At 42.8% G+C, this 27,329-nt stretch overlaps 1 protein-coding gene across 5 annotated transcripts in view; it reads right to left on the reverse strand.

Moving 5' to 3' along the window:
- Sec24CD (COPII coat complex component secretory 24CD) overlaps positions 1-27,329 on the reverse strand; it is an 82,656-nt gene that overhangs the window by 21,780 nt on the left and 33,547 nt on the right. For 3 of the 5 annotated variants that reach the window (XM_075698323.1, XM_075698330.1, XM_075698317.1), the window contains 9 exons: positions 27,144-27,222; positions 20,504-20,616; positions 18,936-19,029; positions 18,514-18,630; positions 17,463-17,633; positions 11,095-11,148; positions 4,035-4,229; positions 3,144-3,330; positions 1,084-1,278 (listed from right to left, as the gene is read on the reverse strand). In XM_075698323.1, the coding sequence (XP_075554438.1) occupies positions 1,084-1,278; positions 3,144-3,330; positions 4,035-4,229; positions 11,095-11,148; positions 17,463-17,633; positions 18,514-18,630; positions 18,936-19,029; positions 20,504-20,616; positions 27,144-27,222 (1,205 nt within the window). The remainder of the gene's footprint in view (positions 1-1,083; positions 1,279-3,143; positions 3,331-4,034; positions 4,230-11,094; positions 11,149-17,462; positions 17,634-18,513; positions 18,631-18,935; positions 19,030-20,503; positions 20,617-27,143; positions 27,223-27,329) is intronic. The other 2 variants (XM_075698345.1, XM_075698338.1) reach the window with 1 other exon arrangement.

Consider the following 27,329-nt stretch of genomic DNA (forward strand, 5'->3'; position numbering starts at 1 on the left):
ACACACAAAAAAAAACCTCCTTAAATGGTACCACAGAAACAAAGTCTAAAGTGTATATATAAATATATATATAATTTTTTTTTTTGCAGAAAAAGCCCCGAATCAATTTCTTTTTTGCGACACCTGTCTTCTATGCTGAAAGCCATCCTTACAAAACGTGGCAAAGGCTTGAGCGAGCAAAAGTTTTATAGATATTTAATGCATCACATGTTGCAGTCCGGACATCTTGGTGGCACTGCCACTTGCCCTATTGACGCTCAAAATAAGAACTAACGAACTTTCTGATACCTTAAAGTGCGCCGTTTGATAATTTGGACTGCACCAGCACAACTTCGTGCTAGTTCAGCCACTGACTCGAGCAGTAAGGGCGATGTCTTTGCTTTGATACATCATTGGTGCCTCCTGTAAACCGAAACCTGCGAGCCTAGTGAATCAAGAAGTTGCCAAATGCGGCAAAACCACGGGAAGAACTAGCAGCAACATTCACTTCCTGATGCCCAACATTTTTAACAGTGTTAAGACTGTGTATGGCATACAGTGTTGCACCCCAGCGCATCTTTATCAGTAAACCGAACTCCTGTTAATTGGGACACATTTATCCGTTCCCTTGTGGTCCCGTTTAACGAGATTCTGCTGTAGTATGTTGTACATTGACAATAAAACAAATTTCAAGCACTCGCGCATTCTAAACAAAAGGTATTCAGGCCATTTCATGTCCTAGTAAAGCCGTTGTAAAACTGTGCTGTAAGGCTCCTGTGATGCTCCTGGCAGTACGAGGTTATAGAAAATGAGGAAACCTGTCATACTATTGCAGGCTTTTTTAAAGTTGGTTCAGTGGAATCCTTGTGCTCTGCAGACTTTCTAGAATTATGTGAGCACCAAAACTGTAAATGCTCCATCTTTCTTCACCTTTTCTTAAAAAGTAGTGCAATGCCATTTGTCATTTGCCTCCACAACCCTTTACACAAACATACGCGCAAGGTCCTGCCCATTTTGTGCGAAGTACAGCTGGCATCCCATCAACAGATACTACCATAAATCAGTCAGCAAATGTAAGATTTCCAAGTTAACTATGCAGCCTACCTCCGGAAAGGGCATCACTCTTGAGCAGGCAGTTGAGGTACAGGGGCAGTAGCTTCATGCATTCAGGGAGGATAAGCTGACCGGACGAAGAGGGGCTAGCACAGTGCTTCCGGTATGCAGCCAGCATCTGGGCACCTCGACCAATGCAGCCATCACGCACCTGTCGAGGGCTCTGCTCCAATAGCTGCCGAATAGCTGCATTAATGTATGCGCACATAAAAAGAAGCCAGATCATACAGAAGGTGGTGGCTAGCATGACCACTGCTACATGGCTCTCTGGTCACTCTTCCCAGCCACATGTAACAACAGGCATATTTGAACAACCAGCGCAATGCTAGCATGTAGGCCACCTGTATACTATTTGGGTGCAAAAAACACTACACTACATACATCTTCATAGCACAACAGAAACCGTGATAATTTATTTCAATGTTTCCACTGACACAGTAACAATCATTTTATGCATACAACTGTTACCTACAACTTTTAAGATTCCAATGCCAACATTTTAACAAAGCCAGAAAAGAGGTCATTTTCTTAGTGCAACCTCATAGAGGTAATGCAGTATACCTTATTAACAAAGATTTAGAAGCAAGAGTCTTACAATTTTTTTAATGTTTTAGTGTCACAGCCAAGTATTGTTGGGTTGCACGTCATAAACTTGCTTCCCTCGATTCCAAGCTACAACTCTACTCAAATTACAGACAGCTGGCACAATACTATATATGGACATGATCTTGAAACAATGTCTGGACATTTCACATAGCGACAAGAGATGCAAACTCTTACAACAACTTCCTGCACTCCAACAAGATGAATGATCAACATTGATTCATATGCTTTTTGCGAGATAAGGAGATCCTGAAAATTATTAAATTGCATTTAAACAACAAATATGTTTTATTCCAGACAAAGTTCAACGACAGCTTGAGGTTCAAGAGATTGTTCAAGTTTGAGGAGTATATTCAACCATGTGAAGCATTTTCAGTGTGAATCAGCAGTAAATATCTAAAGCATACTAGATAAATCCATATATGTAGGTGAAGCATCAGCCAGCTCTTATCTTAGGCAATAAAGAAAGGAGGGAGGAACTGTGACACGGTGTGCTCAGAGGTCTAGCAATCAAAGGACCAATACGGTCAACATTAACAAGAGTGAAGCCTCCATATCTGCAGTGCCACAGTCCAGGACTTAGTTGAATCATGGATGTTAATGTTAACATGTCTTTACTGTTTATGTTACTTTACAAACACACATACTTTAATTTTTCTTCTAAGATTCAATGAGAGAGGGCAGAAGCAAATCACGGTAGTTCCCAGTGTTGCCATTTATTTTTGCGCACATTCTTTAGAAGCACCACATATCTGCTGAAATCTGCTAAATATCTGCCAAGAAAAAAAATTTACAAGCAACAGGTTCAATGCAGTATAAGCAAGCATCTTTACGCAGCACGAGTATCAATTATTATGCTAGCAATGCCGCAAATGCTATAAAGGAAGTAGCCAGCACGACATGTAGGCCTACCTACTAAGAAACCAGCTATGCTTCCCTTCTCGAATAGGGTGTCGGCTATGGAGTGCTGACATTTTTCGCACTAATGCTTTCCAGACTGTACACATCACAATGCAAAAATTGCCCATAAATTTGCAAGACTGCCAGCATCAAGGTGTTCTGTTATTTAGCTGGCAGTGATTTCAGTTGCTTCAACTTTTTCTAAGGGTCATCTAACCAGAACTTGGTGAATTCTGACAGCTATACTACCTATATTTTTGTTTGTGGTCTGCTAAAGATTCATTAGGAAGATTTACATTCCACTAAGAGTACCATTTTGTTCTAAGAATAAAATATGTTATAATCATTTATGTTCCATATCAGTTTTGTGCCTTCATCCACTACAAGCAATCTGACATCAGCAATAAAATTAGCAAACTGCTAAAATGGCAACACAGGTAGTGCCAACATTTTTGTGTCGTGTTTTTCTTTTTCTTATTTTTTTTTGGCACCCATCTCCAAGTTGAAGACCCTTCATTTGTGATATACTCTATATATAGGGAACTCACCTTGTTTGGACAAGACGTTGACGATGGTGTCCAGGTCACAGTTTCGGTACATGTCAGCCATTTGAGAGCAAGTAGCTAGGGCAAGGTTATGAATGCGGAGCCTGCGCTGGCCTCCAAATGTCGTGTACAGCAGAGCCACCTGTACAAAGGCCCCTTCTTCCTCTGACAGCTTGTCATCATACTTGATCTGCAGTCAAGACGGGCAAGACATTATCACAAAGAGATGAACTAGAGAAAAATAAAAGAGCAATATGAGAGCATGCATGACTGTGCAATGGCACCCAGTTGTTCCTCTAACTTCCAAGTGAGGGAAATTCATGATATGGTCAAATTAACATACTGCAAGTACAGCAAGTTCTGCTGAGCACTTTATATGTATAATGCATGCTTCTTAAAATGTAATTAAAGGGAAAAGTGTCTCAGAAACCCACATTTCCCATTAACAAGAGCCAAGTTAATTAAATAAGCAATGAAGTCTTTCACGTTTTTAGGGCACATTCTTTTTTAGGAAGATTTATTTATTTTGGTGGCCCACAACAGTAAAATATTACGTTCATTTCTTTTTTTGTGCATACATTCATACATGAAAATTTTCTCAATAATATTTATTTGCTTATTTTACTTGTTAGTGGAGAACGCAATTAAATATTTAGAATGCACCACGAGAATATGTTTCTGAGAAATTGGCAATTATTAATTGACTATAAGACTATGAGAGATGTTTGTTCCTTGTGCATAAATGTGCCTACTATAACCACTTGTAGATTGCTAGGAAATACACTGTCTTGCACGGAATATAAAAAAGGCTGACGATGTCATTATTTTCTGCACACAACAACGTACATGTATGCAAAGTTTCACTATATGACAAGGAGGATCAGCTTTCAGTACCTCAACTGCTATGCACTTGTTGCAGTCCACCGCGGCCAGCTCAACATCTGTGGTGTTAGCCATGTAGTAGTTACCGTAGAAGTCAGTAGGCCGGATGCCTGTGCTTGTGCGCACTCGCATAACAGCATCAAAAGCCGTGGGCTGGGAGATGTCACGCCGCAGGTCTTCAAGAAACCTGGCCCCTTCGACATCCTCCTAGAAGATAACCATAACCAGTCACCTGGTGCATAAGCACGTGCTAACAAGCATTTCCCATTAAACTGAACATTTTACCTCTACAAGTATCCTTGTAAATGGCTCATGTCATGCAATGGTGCAACCAAAGTAAGTAGCTGACAGTTGAGCTCCATAATAAGGAACCAGTGCTGGCCAGGAGGTGCTACCGCAGTTTGAGTCTCCTACTAAAATGTGCTGGTGCAGTCTGATAGGAACGCCATGAAAATGGTACAATATCTTGAACAATGACACATGTGCACCCATACCAACGCTTGATAACATCTGGCTGTAGCAATGTGCATTCCAAGGAGTGCATGTGCTTCTGCGTTCAGGTCAGATGTTGGGCACATGTGTCTCAAGATTAGCAATTTTTAGTTGGACCCATGTCCAACTAAAAACTGTTTTCTCCGCTCACTAGACTGTGTATTACGGTGTTACTGTTGTCACACAAAGTGTCAGTGCTGATTGCCTATACCAACACTGAACCAATAACGCCAAGTGAGCTTACCTAAGCAACTTACCAGCAAGAAAACATTGTCTGCTTCTTTGAACAGGAAATTCTGCAATAGCATTCATGCCTACTTGTGCCACAGCATACATAACCTTTTTTATTTTTTTTTTTATTACAGGGTTTTACGTTCCAAAACCACGATTTTATTATGAGGCATGGCGAAGTGGACGACTCTGGAAATTTGGACAGCCTGGGGTTCTTTAACGCACACCTAAATGTAAATACATGGGTGTTTTCGCATTTCATCCCCATCGAAATGCGGCCACCATGGCCATAACCAAATTAATGAAATAGTGTTCATTTATGAGCTACAGCTCCAACAAAGACATATTCCTGCTTTACTTTTGCCAAAATATTCCCATACCATAATGCAGTGTCTGCAACATTTTCTTACCAAAACCAGTGTTTTCTATAGTCTATGCCTTTGCTGCTGCTGGTCTTTACGACTTCCTGATATCTCGGGCAACAAGACGGGTGTAGTCGCCAGATGAGGTGCAAACTTGCAGCCCCTTTATATTGACATATCTACCTGTCGTGTACTAGGGTGCACAAAAAACAAAAACCAACAGCTACTATGGACTACAGCAAGTCTATGATGTACCCATCTCATTTCTCATCTATGCACACTTTGCTAGTGGATCTTGTTTTGTTGGCAAGCTACTATTACACCTCTGTCTGTGCCACCTATAATGCACACAATGCTCCAGTAGCTCCCATCTTTTGTTCTCTTGTAAAATTTACTTTTTATAAAAGCTGGGCTCGGCATGCCTCCATTAATAAACAACTGATCCTATGTGCTTCAATGAACGTTCACAGCTGACAACAGCAGTTGCTCAATTGCAATGAAGGCCAATACCACTGACACAGTTGGTATGGCACGAGTCTACTGGAAGGCATCACAACTGTGTGTGCTTGTATAGCCCCACATGCTGGCTTCTTCGAGCCCATGATTCTAGTATGGCCACACAGCTCAATAGATCGAGTTCACTATGCCCATTTCTTTGCAACCCTCTTACCTGTAGTCCTATGGAGATATTCAAACACGGCATGACGGTTCTGACAAATAGTTGCCCACTTTGCCTCTTCACTAAACAGTATGTTGTAGGTGTTGTTCTCCCCTCAACACAAAATTGTATATTCTCCGATTAACTTTCACCAAAGCTATTCTGTCTATGCGAAGAGCACACACTTAAAAGCTGGCATTTGTTTGCATGCACCAGCCATGCAAAGCCTACTCTTACCCATTATTTTTCTGTTTGTGGTTGAAAACATGCAAGCGTTTGATGTTCTACAAAGGCATCGCACATCAATGTATTCAAGCATGAAATTCCCAAATTGCTGCTCCTTGTCCATAGAAGCGGTGGTGCTCACACACGTGTTTGTTTACGTTTTAGCAATGCCCTGACTGGTGTTACAATATGAAATGAACTTCTAAGTTACAATACAAAATTTTAATTTGCCTAACAAGGTTTACTTGCCTCAAGGGATATCATTTTACAGTGCTAAGTACCACAAAGGCTGTGCTTAACTCAAGAAACAGAATGCCTTAATATACTAAATTCGGCTTTATTTACATGCACCGATTACGTGAAGCACGTTATGTCTTCTCGAGACTTTTTTTTCTTCTGAATATGTGGAAATAATTGTTAACCAATTTTCTCCTACAATGTTATTCAAGCATGAAATTATAAAATTATTTCTTGCGATAGAATAGTGGTGATTTGTCCATACTGTGAGCTCTGCTTGGTATACAATCACCTTCCTGTAGGCCCAGCACTGCCAGTCAATGCTAGTATATTAAGAAAACAGTATTATAAGTCAATAAGGCTATCTGCATATATTTTCTATGGCAGGAAATCTAGCTAACCCTATGAAGTCGTGAACGAGTACAAGTAGCTGGACAAGGAAAAATGTGGTTGTGCTTGTTTAAAGTGATTGACAATGACCATACAGGAAATGCTTCAGATGAAGCACTCACCGTGTCTAGAGCCTGTGTTTGGTCTGGTATTGCTGGATTTCACCACTGCCATACTCACAAAATAGCACTGCTAGGATACCACTAGAGGCTATGCATTCAGAGCAGCAGACATGTCACTGAAACTGCGCCCACTGCAGCACAGAAGTCTCAGTGCTGTGTGTGATTCCTTGTTTCCTTAAATTTTACTTTATTTCAGGTCTTGCCTGAGGAGACAGGGGCTAAAAGCTGGAGGTGTCTGCCCCGCTCAGTTTGCAACAAGTGCAAAACAGAAACACATAAAAACAGTCCAAACAGAGACTCATACATTTTACGTTGCAAAGTGATTTTAACAAACTTTTTTCACAAAAATCTCAGATGGACTCATTTGTTATTAAATATCATAAATGATGTGATCTGCACTGGAAGTCGCAGAACTGAAGGAACCAATTTGCAAAGAAACAGATTCTTGCCTGTTTTTTTTTTTTTGTCCGGCTTCTGTCAGCCTGACCACATATATATTCCCGTATTCAGCTGTCTCTTCAAAGGATGTAAAAAAGTTTATTTCTTGGTACTTTTATTGTAGAACCCAGGCACACAGATTAATCCAATCGTAAATTGTGATGATGCAACCATAAAAGCAGCCTAGCAAATAATGAAACAAGCTCGGCATATTCCATACACTCCCCATGTGTCAAAGCAGCCAGAGGACTACAACTGCCACCATGCACCGTGGCAGTGATGGCATAGCCATACCTGCCAATCTAGGGACCTCGAAATTCGGATAATTTGCCATGGGGATGACAAAAGAACAAAATTTTGCTCATGTTTTTTTGGGGGTCACAACAATGTCACAAACAGCTCTCAATGGCTACCAGTACAGTGTTAGATGTATTGGTGCTTGTACTGTGACCAGAGTGCGCGCGTTTGATTCAGACACGTGCTAGGCCCAGTTACAGCCCCATATATGAGGCATGCTAGGTAGGTGAAAGAAGGGCTCAAATCACCATGAAGACGTCAGAAACAGCTCTGAATGGCTGCCAGTAAAGTAATTACATGTCTTGATGCTTGTACAATGACCAAAGATGGCACATGCACACGTGTATAATTAAGGGGCACATACCAGGTTCTGAGAAACTGGCTCCTTTCCACTCAATATGGTTCTAGGCATAGTAAGGTTGTGCACCAGGGAAGCTGACTTAATAGAACCAGTCATTACACAATGCATATTAGAACTTTGCCTCAGGCACACTGTTAAGTACACCTCTCCATCTGAAGAGAACTGAATTAGGACTACCCTGGCTATGCACAAGTGGCTTGAATTTAAATTGGCCTTACGCTAGCATAATAGCAATTACAAAATGGCTGTGCTGCATGAAGTTTTTTTTTCTCTCTCTCTCCGTCTCTCTGCGAGTTTGGGGCAGTTTTTCGGGAGATTTAAGGCTTTGTCTGTACAAGCGGGAGGATTGGTCAGAATTGCGGAGTCTCCCGGACAAATCTGGAGAGTTGGCAGGTATGCATAGCACAACTTATGGTGAGATCAGTCTATCGGTTGAGTGCTGGTTTCAAAATCAAGAAGCAACACAGCTGTTGCTTACCAAGGATTCAACACAAAGGCAAAATCCTTCCAGAAATTCGCCAATGAATTGCCACTGCAGTTAAAAGGATGAAGACGTACTGACGCAGTGCACAGAGCCTTACCTTACTTACCTCAGATGTGAAATTTGTTCAGAGCAAATGAGGATTTGTTAGCTTCCTAAGTTCCATGTCCTCATTTAACGTTTCCGGTCAATTAACAGTATAGGCCTTTTTCCCCCCAGTGCAGCAGCTGCAGAGTGTCCCTATTTTACACAGCCCTTGAGACAATAGCCAGCATTCTTGTATCAACATACAATGTTTGTTTTCCTATCTTGTATAGATGGCATTCCAAGTACCTTCCTACAAACCAATGCTACAAATAATGTCCAAGAGAACGCCATCATGTCGCACTAAAGAGACTGTCATTGCCACTGCATGCCGAATGTTGATCTGTGTAGCTGAAAGATGCCCATGACAATAGGGATGTTTACACAACATGTACCCCAGCCATTTGTGCTAATATATTACTAGCAATTATTTTATTCTTATTTGTAAATTTCATTTCACTAATTAGCTAAATAAGTAGAGTATTGCAAGACATTTTGTAAATATCTCCTTGCTGCCATTTCGAGTATCGCCCACATGTTAAAGTTCACTTGTAAATTTTCCTTTGGCCAAATACAAGGAAACTTATTTCATAATTGCAAAGAAAGTGGCATGAAAATTATTCACACGGATACCTACCTGCGAGAAGGATGCATTTGCAGCTTTCTCAACAGAGTTATAACTTCACAAGAGTGGCTACAAAAGTGGTTCTTCGTAATGACATGAACATGAACACATGCAGAGCCACATCAAATGCACAGTGGAAACCTTGCTGGTGCTGGTGCTGAAACCTTCCATTTTGAAATGGGCAGAGAGAATGCATTTGATGTATCTGCTATCCAGATCACCAGTAGTAAAATATGCTTGTTTAGCATCTACACAAGAGGAAAACTATCTATGCAGTTAGTCTCAAGTGGTAGGAACACAAAGTAACCAGAAACAGCATGCTGAAAGCCTTGTCATGCCAAAGGACATATCAGGTAAGACTAGGGGTGTGTGAACAGTGAAATCTTAGAAATGTATCTAATTTTTAAAAGTACTAAAAAAAAAACAGAGACCCTCAATGTCGAATTGAAGCCAAATTTATCTATTATATTTCTATGCCTAAAACAGCACAAAAAGGACACAGAGAATGCAAGGCTGGTTACATACTACACTTTGAATTAGTCAAGATGGCGAAATCTGGAGGCTGTTCAAAAACAAAGCATCCTTGGCAGGGTCACTGCAAATGCAAATGATTGTGCAAAAATACTTATTGCTCAATATTATCACTCAGTAAGTGCTCCTTTAGTGCAGTAATAATGGCTGCTGCAGCAAATAATAAATATTTTTTTGCTTTGAACAGAAGTTTGTTGGAATAGCAAAGAGTTTCTGACTGGGTTTGTGTAATAATGGGTACTTGATCTGTCATCCATATGAATGGCACTTTTTGCAGGAAGACAAGCTAAAAATTTTTGTAGCCTTATTATAAGATTTGAACCATAACAAAGTACTTGAAAAAAAAAAAAGAACAATATTCCCTACAATCTATATTTCTGGTCAGAATGGTAAGTGTGTACACAACTTGCATTTGAAAATAGTATTGAAGTTTCAAGCACCTCTAGAAAATGCATTTCTTATACCATAAGATTTATTATAGGGCTGTGCCATTCAATACAAGATTAAGGGCATACTTAACAGTATTAGCAATCAAATGCAGTGTTCAGTCAGTACTATAAAAGAAAAAAAAATACTTTATGATATATCAATCTACAACCACCTAACAAATGTTATGTACATGCTAGCACCCAATGGATGGTGGGGTTTGCCATGCCAGTAGATGCATTTTTTTGTCTGCTCCTTTCTTTTTGCCTAAGCATATGGTATAGAATGCACAGCAAAAAAAAAAAAGCTACTGAAAATAATCAGAATGGCATTATATAGCATTTCTTTTTGAAGAAGCCTCTTGCAACTCATTTCTTTTATTGCAATACATTAGGCTACAATTTCATAATTCTTAAAAAAGCACTTGCATTAGATGGATTTATTAATTAATCCATTAAATTGTGCTGAGAAATCAGACAAATATCCTGACTGAATGCGCAGCTCTAGTCTTTTATTACAAAAGATCCTTCAGGTGTGGCAGTTTCTTATGCCAGTAGAGATGTGCATTCGTGTTGAATCTGCAGTTTATACAATTCCATAAGCCATTCTACTTTCATCCCCTAGACATGTCAAATCGCCGTTAATATTATTTCTCAGCTACACACAAGACAAATGACAATAGGTGCACTCAAGTCTCGCACAAGCTTCTGTAAGTATCTCATGCATTGATAGTACAACAAAATGGCTTATGTATCATGAACAACTGTCTGCTGTAATTAGTAACAAGAACAGTAACAAGAACATGCAGAGGTTAATGCCCGCAAAAAAGATGAAAGCTTCTGTGGAGTTGCCTGCCCTGTTCTTTAGCGACGCAAAGGCATATTCATAGCAATGAGATGCATGCTTTCAAGGTTGACCCCTAGATTAATGTGCAATCCAAAGCAATTTTTCACATGCCTCGAAAGAAAGAAGAAGTCAAGAGGTAAAGAAATTGCACCCCACAAAGAACCTGCCCAAGCTGATGGAAGCAATGAAACCACACCTGCCGCCACATAATCCACTTAGTATAAGCTGCTGTAATGTGTACGTCACCCAACATTTCGGCGGCCTACCTGCAGGCCCTGGACGTTACTTTCCCTTTGGACTATTGCTTTGTCACCTGTGCTCTGGAAGAAAGTGTGTAATGCACTTGCAGATGTTCATAAAAAAGTAGCTTTTCATCTGTTGGGTGAGCTGTGCTCCCACTGTATTTCAGTATACCTGGTTCAGTATGTCCTTATAAGCCTTTATAGAGGCTCTAAATTTCGGTGCTCATGAACCAATTAATTTCAAAGTGAAGTAATATTGGCATCCCACAGGCAATCTCAAAGGTCACCTAAGGTTTGCCACCACCTTTGGAATAGCTTATTTTTTCTCTAGTTTCCTATTTTACCTTTTCACCTCGCTTTGTTCAAAAGTTACAGGATATTTTGAACTGGCAGTGAACATTTCAGCATGGTGTTTGACGAACTTTTCTCTCTCAAAACTTCATTTTCTGCACTCGTCTTCCACAGAAATTTTGTAATGGTACTTTATACATTATGTTGTGCAAGGAACTATAATGTAATTGAAAACAATATCTTCTAATGCTTTTATGCTTCATCTGAAACATTACAACTTCATTTGAAACATTACCTCTGGAAATACAGAATTTTAAACTTTTGTACAGTTTTTGGCTACAACAGGCTTTGCACAAATCAGATATCAGTTACTTGCACAGCCTAATTTTTGGCTATGTTCAAGCAAAATCATTTCCAATTTCCGCACACAAGTTGCAAGTCATGACTGTTGATGTATCAGTCATATAAAGATGAAAATAAAATACTTCCCTCCATGGTATAATATGTACACGTGTGTGTATGTATAATAACATATAGTCTATGGAATAATTCACAGATTACATGTGCACCCTAAGCTCCCATGGTTTTCCCTTCCGTAACTTCTGTTCTTGTTGAACAGACAAAAACATACCAAAGATACTCTGCATATCAGGTTACAGACAGCTGTAAGAGAATTTAGAAACATTCTTTTTTGTTCCACCAAATTAACATACAGTAATCACTGTAGCGGTACGAAACAATGGTAAGAGATGTTGAAATTGTAAAACAATGGTGTTAAATATAAACTTAAACAATCAACGTACCATATTAAGGTGAATTCAAGCACCCCTTTCCACACTGCAAATCATAATACTAAAGGAGAGCACTTTCTTGAGTGAATCAAAGTGTAAGCTGCATGATTATTTTTTCTTGAAATTCTAATGTTTGAATTTCTAGTGTTGTTAAATACGCATTAACGTAGTACTTTTGAAGAATTTCAGTCAAGCCATTCAAGTCAAACTAAGGTTAGAGCATGCACCATACAATATGAGGCGAGTACTAGATCTGTGCAGGGCTTTCATAATACATATACAGTGGAACCCCGATTATACGACTTTCTCGGGACCACGAAAAAGTGTCGGAAAATGTGGGTGTCGTAAAATCCGAACATAAATTATGCCTATAAAAATACTACTTATTTCGCGCGACGATTTACAAGAAACTTCAATCTAAACTACTAACATACTTTGCAGGGTTTGGAAACCCAAATTACCAAAAAAGTAAATGCGATAAGAATTAATGCTGCAGCACAGGTACCAACCATGCTTTATTCAAACGAACCTTTATGGCACTCCACTGCCCACTGCCGCGATTCCCGCCAGATGGCGCGAACTTTAAAAAAAGTCGGTAAATTTCTTTTGGACCTTGTTTGATCCATGAACCAAGAGCTTTCGCTCGAGTTGGGCAACGTCCAAAAGGAGGTCCTCTGCAGCGTTGCGTGAACAGATAAAGTTCCCGATGCCGTCTATGTGCCGCAGCACTTCGACGAACGTGGTAAGCACAGGCATGGCATCTGTGGCGTTGTCGTTGTCCTCGTCTGATGTCGCAGCAGTGTCGGAACTCGGCAAAGCCTCCTCGATGGTGTCATCCAGCGACACCTCGCCGCAGATCGCAACGAAGTCGTCAGCCTCCATGTACTCGGCGAAGGTCGTAGTGAGGTTGAAACCCTCGAAATCGTTGTCAGCGAAGCCTGCATCGGCCTCGAACAGCATCGAGGTTGTTGCGTCCCCAGCAGAGGAGGCAGTCTCTCACTTAGAGCCACAGTGCTTGAACGAGTTAGCGATTGTGCTTCACGCCCCTGCGTTCCACGAGCTGGCAATAAAGTGCATGGCGTCGATCACAGTGATCTTTTTTTTCGACTCGCTGCACTCCATAGCCGCCAGCCGACGCTGCACCAACCGCTTCCGGTACCCTTGCTTGACACACTTAATAATGCCGGCATCCAGCAGCTGCAGGCGGCTTGTGCAGTTGGGCGGAAAAAAAAACTTTATGTTCCACAGGCTGGACGTATCAGGTGGGTGGCACGGTGTGCTGTCCACGAAAAGCAATATTTTCCTCACCTTAGCACCCACTTTGTTATCCAGCTGCTGCAAAAAATTTCGGAAGAGTGAAGACGTCATCCACGCTTTTTTGTTGCAGTTGTGGTTGCACGGCAGCGTCTTCAAGTTATTAAAGCACCGTGGCTTTGCAAACTTTCCAACAACGAGCATGGGCAGCCTCTCAGAACCGTTCTCATTAGCACAGAATAGTGCTGTCACATGCTTTTTACTACGCTTTCCACCATGACAGCTGTCACCCTTAAACGCAAGGGTTTTCTCGGGCTGCATATCGTAAAAAATACCGCTCTCATCGGCGTTGAAAATGTCGCAGGGCTTGTATGCCGCAATCATCTCCGACAGCGACTCCATCCACTCCCGTCGAAATGTCCATGGAAATGCTTTCTTCGCAGGAGCGGCTGTACACAATCCGGTTTTGTTTTTTAAAATGATCCAGCGACCCGTTCAATGCCTGAAAGTTGTCGATGCCCAGACGCAATGGCCCAAGGTCCGCCTTTTCTTTTAGAATGACACCGTCAACATTGATTGCAGATTCTGTGCTTGATGCAGCCACTTGACGAGAACTTTTTCTAACTTCTCATGTTGTCCTTCTTTTGCCGCTTTCCGCTTGAGCTCGAACTTGTTGGCATTCTGCAGTATCACCGCTTTGTTTGCCAAGATCGTCTTGAGTGAAAATTCGGGTATCTTATGGTCCCAGGCAATGCTGGCTTTCGTGGCTCCATGCCGTTTTTCCGCTTCCTCGATAATATTCAGCCTATCGCCGAGGGACAGAACTGTCCGCTTTTGCGACATCGTGCGTCGCATTGCTCCACACAACTCAAAACCTCCGCTGAACACTGGTCGCTAGGATTACGACGAAGAACACATGCGATAAACCTAGGCCTCTCCACGCTACCTTGTCGGCGATTTGCTGCTGCTGGGAAACTGGAAGGAGAGAAATGCTTCCCCAACACGACAAGAGGCGATGCCGCCGAGAAGAGAGGGAGAAAGTGATTGTGGAGAAGAAAAGGTGCTATGTCAGCACAGCGAGCGTCGCGGGCGGCTGCTTGTGGGGGAGATAGAAACGAACGATGAGACAAGGCAGGAAAGAAAGCTGCGCTGGAGCGAACCGGTCGAGCAGTGTCAAGCGCTCCGCATGCGGAGAGAAGGAGCGAGGAAGGAGACCCACGGCACTTTTCTTTCGTCCTCTGTTCTGTCCCGCGCTTCGCGAAGGTCGTCGTATAATGCGGGTCAGGCGTACAATTGTGTCAGATAACCGAGGTTTTTAATGCATTGCTTCTATGGGGACTTCACTGGGGCTGCACTAATCCGTCGTAAAACCTGGGTCATCACAAAACCAGGGGACGTATAACCGGGGTTCTACTGTAATAGACAAAAAAATAGCCAGTTTCAAGTCACCTATTCATTTTTGCCTGTTAAGATAGCTGCCACTGCTCCATTAATCATGTATGGTCGTAACTACATTAGTTTATAGTTCAGTTCAGCCAATAAACAAAATTATGACAATAATCCTCAACCTTTTTGCCTCCTTTTGAGAGTCTAAGGTTTAGCCAGACCTGCCAAACTCAATATGCAGAGCTGCTGGAAACTATATTACCCTTCTGATGGCAGCACTTTATTTTTATTTTTATTAACCAATAATCAGCACTTAGACCTTTACATATCAAAATACACTAATTTCTGAAGAAACAATAAACATCAAAGATATTATCAGTTTTTGCTAAACATAACCCTAAAAAAAAATCAAAAGCCCCAGAAGTCCCAGTATGTACTGTAACTAAGACAAACAATACAGCTATTTAAAAAGGAAATGCAATACAATCTAGGACTGCAAAATGATTGTCGCCACATCTTGAAAGAAATAAAACTAGAAAAAAATATTTAATACACATTGCACAAAAAATGAGCAAACTTATGCTGGCATTGCCTATGTGGTCTCAATGGTCATTGAGTACTATCACCATTGAACAGACAAATGGACGCTGGAGTTGAATATCAGATGCAACTACATCCACGGGCAGTGCGTCGGAATGGAACGAAAATAAAAATAAAAACAAAACAAAATTGTATTTTTGACCGGAACGAAAACATAACCAAAATGTTTTTTTTTTTGTTGTTGTTTCAGAGTGAAACCGAAATATTTTTGATCCGATTTTCGGTTCATGGGGAAAGCTGGCAATCCGAAACAACCGACGTAAGGCAACGTCAGAATTAGCATGTACCTTAAGGTTCTGTATAAGCCACTTATCTCAGGCAGGGATAGCGGGATAGCGCGAGCGATAGCCAATCGAGCACTCCACTAATCTACGCCTGCCGCTAGGTACACCAGCAGATCGGCATCGTAGCAAAACCCAGGGCTTGCACATTGAAGAACTTATTTAGTTTTCTACTGGTACCACACTTTTTTAACGAAGTTTCATAGTTTGTTTATGTTCGTTTTATTGAGACAGCGGTCTCGCATTTCGGCGAGTACACTCGATGACGTGCTGCTTCTGACATCACACTGAGTGCCTAAGGCACTGAGCCTGATCTCAGAATTCATAATTCACTTAGTGAGAAAAATAAATCCTATGTTTTTATCATTTGCTTCGAAAATTTTTCCTTGCTAACCAACGGACAATTTTTTTTTTTTTTTCATTCTGGGGCAGAGCCAGAACAGAACTTTTTTCAGAGAAATGAAACTAAATACAGAACAAAAAACATTTAGTTCCGACACCATGTCCACAGGTCACCGAGTTGCTCCCAAGGCAAGAAATTTGGCTGGATTACCAGTGATCACTTTTCATCTGCACGAAGGCACACATGTTCAGTGGCAGTAGCGCTCAATAATCACCAAGAGTGCATCCACAGTGTGATGCAATGATAAATATTTGTGAAGCAGATCCTCTGCTTTAGAAACAATAAACAAAAATAAGAAGAAAGGATAATAATACAGTCAAACCGAGATATATCGAATTATTGCGTACATCAAACACTTTCTGTATCACCTGGAAAATCGCATGCATTCTTAATTTTTCATTTCGAATGGGGTTGAACGTAAAATGTATATATTGAACTCCGTCACCCCAGACCATGTGCGCTCTGTTGACTGGCAGTGAGCTTTCCCGCAACACCCTCGAAGATCGCGGTGGCGCGACGGGCGTTCCCGACTGCTGCGCACTATAGCCACACACACATCACGCCGAGGGCACCATTTCAACATTGCAGCGTGCACACACGGCGGCTTGGCTAGTTCAACAATGTCAACGACGCATTGCATTTGCCGCATTGACTCCTCGGTGCCGCACTCTGCGCTTGCTGCGCCTCAGAAGTACTGGCGGGTTGCATCCACAACGACGCATGACAGCGCACGCTCACTAGACTTACTCATAGACGCCCTTGGCAGATGCCACTCAATACTTTGTTACTGACAGTGTTTCAAAATACTTCGATTACCGGATGTGGAGATGGCAGCAGAAGTTGCAACCAAACGAAGACACTGCAGAGGTTGATCCCGCAAGCACTGATGTTGCCCCGCTCTTGACTTCAACTGAGCCTGTAGCTGCTCTGGCCCTTCTACGCCGCTACTGCGGTGCAGCCCTATCGCTTATGGATCGTTTAGACTATGTTGAGGACACTGTGTTTAAGCACGCGGCTGCCAATAAAAAGCAGGCTCCACTGCTGAATAAATACATAGATACTTTGTGCAAAGCTCTAAGTGAGTATTTACAGCGCCATGATTGGGGCTCGATCGGGGATCGTTGTTCAGAGCACGCGTTCACTTGCGCAGCGCGCTCCCCCCTGACAAAGTCTGTGCGGCCTAGGCCAATTGCGAGCGGCGCAACCAAATGCGTGCTCCGAACAACTATCTCTGATTGCGCCCTTGGTTGATTGAGTGATTTGCAGAAGTTATTTACGCGTTTTTTACGTGATTTTATATATCAAATTCTGGCTATATCGAATTATTTCATGATCACTGCGCTGTTCGATATATCGAGGTTCAACTGTCCACAGTTCGCTACTCACCTGGAAGTATGTATACTTGTACACCTGTCCCCCAGTCATCTTGGCCACTTGACCCACTGTTGCCACGTCAACATAGGCATTATGGAACAAGAACAGGTCCACACAGCAGCCAGCTGCTACGCACTCCTGTCCCAGTTGGTTGTAGAAGGGTGACTGGGGTGTCAACACCGACTGGAGCCAAAAGGGAGAACAATTAAAGAAGGTCAGGGTTAGAGCTGCCCATTCCAACAGCTATCAGCTGTTGCTAGTAACCTGAACAAACAATAGAATGGCTTAAGATTTCACTAAAACAACCTAAATCTTGCATGCCCCCTATGTTATATTTCTAGCAAGTTGCAACAAGAAGCGCAACAACAGCTGAGCTCTGCAACACCAGATAAGGAGACCAACACATTTCAAAGCACACCACCATGTCCTTATGCAAAAGAAAAAAAAAATATGTGTGCAGCTTGCACTAGTGGTGCAAGGCTGTAGCCAACAGTGGAGCTTGTGATCACCTAGCTTTTATGTGGCTTGCCTAAGTTGTTTGTAGGTTTTGCGAGGTTATGCTAGGTTTTGCTAAGTTAATGTCTCGGTTGGCTTGACACTGGAGGTTTTCATGCTGTTGCAGGACGGGATCACTTTCTCGGCGATGTCGAGCATTCAGGCGCTGGCTCTCAGGTTCCCTGGATGGAAACTAGGGGTCCTCAACTCAATGTCGCCTCTTCACAGTTACAGCTTCACAGCAGTACGGTGCTCTTCCTGGTAAGCCGCTGCTTCTTCGGGTGTCCAGACTTTCTTCGTTCTTCCAATGGTAGCAGCACGTACGCACGGAGTAGAGGAGGCGAGGTGTGTCGCCCCGCCGGCTGTTCCGAGCTTTCACTCCCCTGTGACATCACGACTCTGCCATACGCACGTCGGGTGCAAGGATAACAGTTATGCGGCTCTGTGCTTTCACAGGCGGTTGCTAGGCAACGCGAGGCAGCACACAGCTGGGCTGAGTTTTCTGGTAACACTCCACGGCCGAACTGAAAGCTTAAACAGCTCCCCTGTTAAAATTGATATTACCTACCTTCTCTTTGTCAGTGCCAAGCAGCTTGCGGTCATCTCTGTTTTTTAACTTTCCAGGAGCATCAGCAATGGGAAGGCTCGTGTGCATTACAAAGAGTTTTCCAGCACACTCTGCAGCCTGCAAAAAATTATTAGTACAAGACTAATTACCATTTTTAAAGTAGAGACTCTGTAGTGGCACAGCATCAGAAAATGCAAAAGACACCTAATATGAAAAGCTGGCACATAAAAACAGTTCAGCACACAGCATTTTTAACTCTAAGAGCTCACAAAACTACAGTGGGCAAAATGTAACATAAGGTAGCTTCTTGAATGGATGGCTAGTAATGACAAGTGTTTGCAACAACACATGATGTTACAGAGGCAACCGAGCAAGTATTCACTGCTCTGCATAGAAGTGAAGCGAAACACAAGAAACATTACCTTGAGGGCTTCCAGGCCAGCCTGAATAGCTGCTCCAAGGATTGTTTCTGTCTCACGGGTTTCACCAAACATTACAGGAATCTGCTCCAACAGGCTATGAAAAGAAATGTAATGTAGGTGTTTCAGAAGTCTTCAGAAGCCCTTCATCCATACCATAACAATTTCCCATATGCATTTGCCTCTGACAACACTTGTCCGCACATACACACACGTGTGTGGCAAAATTCTAGTGTGGGTAGGCTTCAATCACATGAAGTGAAAACCTAGTGGGATTTGTTACTAAATGTATGGAATGACGAGGGAATAACATTGCAGAGCAAGAACTTCAATAAAGTTATTACTTCAAGTATTTTAACTGAAATAGCAGCAATTGAAATGCCAAAAGAAAGCTGTCATGCAGCATAACAATGCAGAAAAGATGCTGCACTGCCAACTTCTCAAAAGCTGATTCTGGTGACAGATGGAGTTTATCCTAAAGCAACACCGAGGATATGAGAGACATTGAAATGGAAATCTTCAGATTAATTCCAACTACCTGGGGTTCTAAAACATTCACCCAATACTTCGTACATTAGCATCATGGCAAAATTCTATTCAACACACATCTTTGGCCTGAGATCTCTAGATATAATGACCTCATTTTCATACATACGTCATTTAGACTATGATGAAGCTTGCTCGTAGAATTTTGAATGTTCTCTTTTGTATGCCACTACTATTTAGAAACCTTAGCTGACAAAAGTGCACTGGCAACTTGAAGAACTGTTTGCAGTAATAAAAACATAATTTTTATTAAATACGCACCATGAGAGTTTATTGTATTCAACAATGGAGCTGTTTCACTAAGGATGAACGCTAGTGAACCTAGTTTCAATGTAACTTATTTCTTCCAAGTTATTTCGTCCCTAAGGAGTGATTCTTGAAAGGTCTATGTTAACCTCTATTAGATTTAGGTCAGGAAAATGTTGCAGTTCTGATGAACTCAAAACAGTCTTTCATGTTTTTGTCTTTTTTGTCAATGTAGTAATTACTTTAAGTTTCGAGACTGATTAAGTGTCGAAAGTTTCAGTGCCTCACTACTCTGAAGATTTGGTTTCACACTACTATTAGCTTCAGTTTTGTAACTTCATAATTTGTGGCATGCAGTTTTTACTTCCTTTCGTGCCACACTATTATCTCAAATTCTGATCAAAAATTAAATGTGCCAGCGACGAGCTGAGCTCGTCCTTGGTCATTTTTACCAAAAAAACACGTCGACGAATTAGTTCGTCCATGGCATGGAAGGGGCAGAGAGCACACCAAGCCACCAATGTCATCACTCTTGCTGCAGCAGTTTTACTACTTGAAACTATTTTAACAAAAATCTCTAATAGCCTCATTTTAAAAGCACTCACACACTACACAAGAGACTACACACAGCACTGCCCTTCTGGCGCAAGAATAAATTGGTTAAGAGAGATGTGCTTGTCTCTTGTGCATGGTGTGTGCGGGCTTTTTTAAATCCTGTCAATTACACTTTTAAAGTTAAATATGAAAAAGTAGCTAAACTATGTTTACACACTACTTACCTATCAATGAGGCTCGAAGCCTCTTGCACAGTCACAAGGCAACCGTCCAACAAAGGCACAAACATGTCGTGTACATCTGGCACCACCAGCATCTGTGGCTGAGCCAGGCTGGCCTGCAAATATGTGACCCTATCTTGAAGTTACACATATAGAATTCTGTCAAGAAAATTTCATAGCCTGCTCATTTAAAAAAAGATATAGTGGAGCATGTTCACCCAATTGGGACTTAAAACCGTAGCAAGTGCATGCCGTGCTCAAAACAGTTTGCAAGAATGCACAATCTCGCCATAGTGTGCCCTTGTGCTAGTTACGAACATTGATCACTTCCACAGGCACCATATGTGATATGTAGTGCCTGTTACCATATGTGACAACTTATGCACAGTGTTTTCCAGACTAGACATACAATAACAAATGGAGCAATCCCTGTGCCATAGGTGCTGCCACTGACAGGCAGAGCTAGAACGTAATATAAAATATTTGAAACCTATGTTAAAGGGGCGCTGAACCATCCCTCAGGTTTGATGAAAAAACAGTCCGTAGATAGCATACACAGCTGTGAATATCTCAAATTTTGCAATCGCACGCCATGCGTGGGTTTCGCAAGTGGAGCGCTAAGTCACCTTTCTCTCAAACGCTCTCTTTTAAACAGATACTTAGACCTCATTAATTTCTGGATGCTTTATTTCATAATATAGCAGATTCCCATATGCAGCTGCTATTGGCCAAGAGCTGACATCAATCAAACAGGGTGTTTGGATCAGTGCACTTCTTCCTGCTGTTACAGTAAAAGATTATTAATTCACTTGTTAATTCAAAAGTTTCGATCATCAGAAATAGCCGCAGAGGTCCATCCAACAATACATTGAAATCAATATGTAACGCATCCCGCTAATTCACGCTAAAATCTGCACCGCCACCAATAAATTGAACTCTGAGCTATCGTGGATGGGGAGAGTGCTAGTGCGCGGGTGCACGTTTGAGACAGTGTCGCTGGGCGGGCAGCACAGCTTTCTTTGCCCTTTGTTTAGGCCTGAATGGACAGATACGCATTTACGCCTTGCCAGGCATGGCCAACGCCTCTGTTGCAGGTCGGTCCTCTCCCTCTTTAAAAATGCGGACGCGGCACTCTGTGTTCCTTTTCCTTTTTTTTTTTTAATGTTACATCTTCGAGGGTATGCTTTTTCTATACAAGGTGTCCTGCCGAGAAGCGGTGCAGGTAATGTCTAAAACATGGCGGCCATGATGTTTATTGGCGCTCGCAGTACCAAAAAGCATAGCCATTGAGATTCGTGGCTGTTACTCAAAGAAAAGCATCGCTTGGACACGCGTTTGGACACCACCTATACGTATAGTGGAACTCAGCAGCATGCAGCCGGTGCAGTTACACGAGTACAACAGAGACCAACGTCGCAGCCGGTTGTGGCGCAATTCATCAGTGCATTTTAGAGCACAGCTCCTGATCCTGTGGCGAGCATTGGCAGCGCAAAGGCGCATTTACAGACCGACATTTTCAGTGCACATCACTTGCAGCCAGTCAGGCTATGCTGCTTGCGCTGCGCCAGCAGAGTGCCGTTGGCTGCTCTTTTCGGAGCATGCACAGAACGATCCCAACCCGCGCGCCACTTTGAACGGCTGTCTGTGACCGGTGGCAAAGTAGTGAGGGAACTTATTTTCTGCGCCATGCATTGTGGGTCAGCACAGGGAGCGCAACGAATGCACGGATGGAGCAAAGCCATCTCGACATCGGGCATGTCGAACAGTGTTGGCAGTGTCCAGTTATGTTGGCTGCGCCAATGCGTCAAGTATAGACGTTGGTCTCGTCACCGTGACATAGTGCGTGTGCACTCATGCTACTTCGGACTATATACGCACTTTAACTGAGCTATCTTTTCTGACTTTCATTAGTTTGAGTTTTGTATAATTTGCATTTTCGTAACATCCCTGTGGAATTTCAATTAACAAGCTTTTACCGTATTGTGTATATTTGTTGATGCAGTTTATTAAACAGGCTGAACTAAGTGAAAATCTGCTTTTGAATTCGTATAATGATTACGTACATCCGGAAAAAGCCGACTATTGTCTGCTCACACTCGGCCGCGGTCACCTGCGTAGGAATTAAACTTTAGTCCCCCTGCTTATTGATGTCACAGCCATCACGGTGAGCAAATTCAAACTAGTTTTGAACACTCTAACCTCGAACCAAGCGAAAATTAGGGTCACACCACACGCACACTTGCCAGCGCACGCTTACTACTGGCCGCTCCTGGTTGCGCACCTTGGCAGACTTCGCTTTGTTATGATCAAGCTATTGATAGCACTTCAAAATGCACAAGTTGGATGTGACTACTATCCATCGGTCAAGCTGGTGCAGGACAAAGCCAGTCCGCACCACTTAGCACAGCCAGACATGAGCATATGAGCACAAGCGCGCACTCTAGCGCTGTGAGGCACAAAGCAAACGCTGCAGTTGCATGTAGCTTGCAGTCTGCTACGCAGCGTAGATACCGCGGTGTGCCGTGATGAGTCCACTGGCAAAGTGCACTGCGGCTCTCTGAGGACAACCGTATTTGGCATGTCATAGGCGGCAAAATTGGTAATACAATCGAAACCCACGATAACGAAATCCCGCGACTACGAAATTCTCAGAACGAAATATTTTTGTATCCCCGGCAAACGCCCGTAGGATTCAATGCATTTCGTACCTCTAGACAATGAAATTTCGCTGTACTACATTCCCACGTCAACAAAATTTGTCGGAACGTAATCCTGCATATTACCTACTCGCGCAAGGCTAGCAGGCTCCAAAATGTGCTCAAATGCGATAGCTCTGCTCTAAAATTACGTAAAATACCACCACATTACAGCGAAGCTGTATATGGCTAGGGTTCCGTGCATTCTTGTTCTCCATGAACAAAAACTATTATCCTCAATGGCTCATACACCCGTAAGCATTCATGCTCCCGTAAACAAGCAAAATATGAAATGGCTCATAGCCCTGTAAGGCGGAGGCTACAAGCACTCAGCAAAGTGAAGCGAACAGTGCTTATATACAACATACAGAACAGCATGTCGAAAACTGTCATCATCAGTGGCTCATACCCCCTTGAGCAATGGCTCATACCCCAGTAGAGAGAGTAAGCATACAAAAAATGCAATGACTCATAGTCCCGTAAGGTTCATGGCTACTCACTTTGCGTGAATAAGCTGTGCTGACATTACCCCTGTTGTCGTTGTCGGTGATTTCAATGTGGATGCGTCGGTACCGAAAAGGGACCAGTTTACGTGTTACGTGTTGCAGACATATCCCTTGCGATGCTACACCAATCCGGCCCAACCAACCACCCAGTGGCGCACATGCATCGATTTCACATTATCAAAGAATGTGATTGCAGTTGCGAGTGAAATAATGACCACCGAGCAAAACAATAAGTGTGGGTACCTTGTGTCACCATGACCACCCATAAAGACAATAAATGAGTTCGTACCATTGTTCAAAATTATGTGTCAACTCCGTGTTGTGTGCTAAACAGCTTCGCTGGTCAACCACCTTCACACAGTGGAATGGCTCACGATTTTTTGTTTACAAAAACAACCAAGTGCCAGAAGCGATCGTGCCAGAAACACGTCATGGCCGCCATCTTGTTTATTGATCGCCCGTTTGAAGTGGCAGCATGTTGCTACCGACATGTGACGACAATTTTTGCTCACCTAATGCAGTGCGTAATGTGCACAATGGCGAGAAAAATGCAGCAAGAACAAGGAAATCCACGTCCCACCAAAGTGGAACTGTTTATGGTGCTTCACATGGTGGTTGCAACATGGAGTACCACGCAACGGGCCGCGACTGAGCGATCGTCTTGGAATACACATTCCTTGCTTCAAGACCGCTGGTTTTGGTGCCACCCGACAGGCATCGTGTGCGGATTTGGCGCCGGACATAGATTTGTGCGAAAGCGCCGTAATCTGAATCGACTACCTTTGGGTATACAACATACGATCACTTGCGCCCTTGGCACCAGACGCGTCGGTGCCTATAGGCGACAGCGTGCACTAGAGAAATGCTACTCTGCGTCCGGTGCCGAGTTTCACAAAATCTTGCAAAAGTGATTGTATCTACAAAAGCAAATGACTGAGAATACTGCACCACAGCAGTGCTGCCACTGTTGATCGCCGCATGCAGCGCACTTTGTACTGTCAGCAATGCAATACCTATCTGTACTGTCTCAGTTCGCAACAATGACGCAATACCTATCTGTACTGTCTCATTTCGCAACAACGAATATCTCGCGGAAGCTAATTTTTCACATTCCCCACCAATTTAGTTACTGTGATGTTCAACTGTAGTGGCGTCTACGTGAACATCCAAAATCAAATTTTATCTTCATGCCACGGTGACTTTCTGTAGGCGGAGCAGTGTGGGAAGACCCCACTTCGACGTAGCCTTCGCAGTGCAAATCATTGGAAAAGGAGTGGAAGCACTGCAAATGCTGTCTGATTGCCAAGAACTCCACATCTGCTGAACAGATTGAAGAACTTTTTGCAGCAAAGTATTTCTCAAATAGTCTACTTTAACTTAAAATGCATTTCTCAACTTCGATAAAAGTGGTTCAGTGCCCCTTTAAGGCAGCGCTAGCAAAATTCAGAATTATAAAATTAGAGAACAAATTGACACACCTGCAACCTACGACTGTTCACACATTCAGTTATTAAATGTACCAGGATTTATTGCACTCATTACACAAGTCCTTTGCCCGTGAAGTTTCCAAACAGCGACCAGTACTGAAGTTCTGCACAGTTCCGTAGAACAGTGAGAGTGAGCCACCAGAAATTTTTCAAGAACACACGAGTAAGAGACAGAAATGTTTATTTCCAACAACCCCTAGTCTGGGCATTAAAGGGCCCCTCACCAGGCCACACAGTAAACTTTGGTTATACGCTGGAAGTTATGTGTGTTCTAGTAAGCAATCTGCCGCAAAAATTTTTCAAATCGGCCCATTAATAGTTAAGATAGAAATATTTCAGTGCCGCGAACCCATGATTTCAGGAGGCGAGCTCCACTGCCAAGTGAGACACTTGCCCCATCTAGCCTCCGCAAGCAAAATTTCTTCCCTGCGTTCTCCCATACCAGACCTCGAGAATCACATGATGAATAGGTCACGGGCCCCGCCTTCATTTTTTTTGCTCCTCACTTTTTTTCAGCACGGCTCAGCGCACTTCCGCTGACGGCATTGTGATTGTCTTGTTTCATGATGTGTACGATTTTGCACGCTGTACATGAGGACACCTGACTGGCGGTATAAGTCTGTGCTACACGAATACTGAGGCAGACAAACGCATCACACAGCATGATCCTGCACTAAAACGTGGTAGAAAATGACATAGTTTCGGTGTCTGCACGCGCGAATGCACGACGTGGGAACAAGCAGACGAAACAGAAGTACATCTCTCTTGCAGCAGTGTGAAGCAAAACAAAAACATGCAGATATTCGGTTTGTGTGTTTTATTATTTCTCTAAGCGTTAATTCGTCTGTTCTAGCAACATATTACACAAACAACAGATGTTGCCTTGAATAATTCTCGAAGTCACGTATCAACATGAGAGACCAGTAAAAGCTTGCAAGTGTACTGTATTATTTACGTGGTGTATTAAGAGGGTGGCGGGAAACTGAAACGAAATCGAGCTGGTGGGCGATGCTGGATGCCGCTGAAACGAAACATGATGTCCACATTGTGCCGCCTGCAGGAGCGAACGGCAGCATGTTTAGATTATTGCTTACTAAAATCGTGCAGTATGCTACCAATGGCACTACGCACCACATACTGTAAAACAGAATAGGTGAAGATGCTTATCACAATAGGTTTGGCAGCGATAGATGCGAACGCGGCGTGCAAAGACCCGGGCGGAGATTTGCTGGTACTGGAATAAGAAACTGTGCACGCCGTTTTTGCATGAGATTGGCAGCTATATACTGTTCTCGATGATACGCGCCTCGCACCTTTTCTTGTTCACATGGAATCTAGCAGCCGGAAAACATATACGATCGCAGTCTGCAGCAGAGAACGGCGGCGTGTTTTTGTTATCACCTATTAAAAGTGAGCGCTACACTTCCAACTGTATCGCACGCTGTGATAGCTGTGAATGCCACATGCGACGACTTCGGAGAAGATTTGCTGGTACCGAAATAACAAACTGAGTGCATACCAGCATTTTCACGCAAGACGGGTGAATATTGCAGTGGAGCTACCGCGGCAGGCAGCTATATGCTGCTCACGATCGCACAGGCCTCGCGCTTTTTCTTATTTGCATGGGATCTAGCGGCCAGAAAACTTATCACATTATCGCAGTTTGGAGACATACTGAACGTCGGTGCCGAAAAATTTTGTTTTCCGGGAACATATGAACCAGTAAAAAATGAGTGCGACTCTATTGGGTCATTTTTGTGTTCTCGATTGCGCCCGTATCAATGAGGTCCTACTGTATTGCAATATGCAAGATCATACTTGGAAACAAAAAGACTGAGTACATGCCCTTTTACTTTTGAGCACACATTCCAATTCTGCAGAACACCCCCAACAATGGCACACCACTAACTGCTAGCAACTAAGAAAAAGCAAGAAAGACAAAACTGCGACATACCTTGAGATTGTAGAAGTGCACAACACTACTGTAAGTGATGAAGCCTACACGCACTTTGGATTCTGTTTCACCCTCAGCCCTGCACAAAAGGATTGAAAAGTGCGTAATGCATTTCAAGAAGGCCCACAGACGCCTCTGCTTTGCAAGAAATAAGACATTACAGTCCCTCCCCCCCTCTCCTCCTTC

The sequence above is a fragment of the Dermacentor variabilis genome, chromosome 1 (assembly GCF_050947875.1).
Source record: "Dermacentor variabilis isolate Ectoservices chromosome 1, ASM5094787v1, whole genome shotgun sequence".
Lineage (NCBI taxonomy): Eukaryota > Metazoa > Arthropoda > Arachnida > Ixodida > Ixodidae > Dermacentor > Dermacentor variabilis.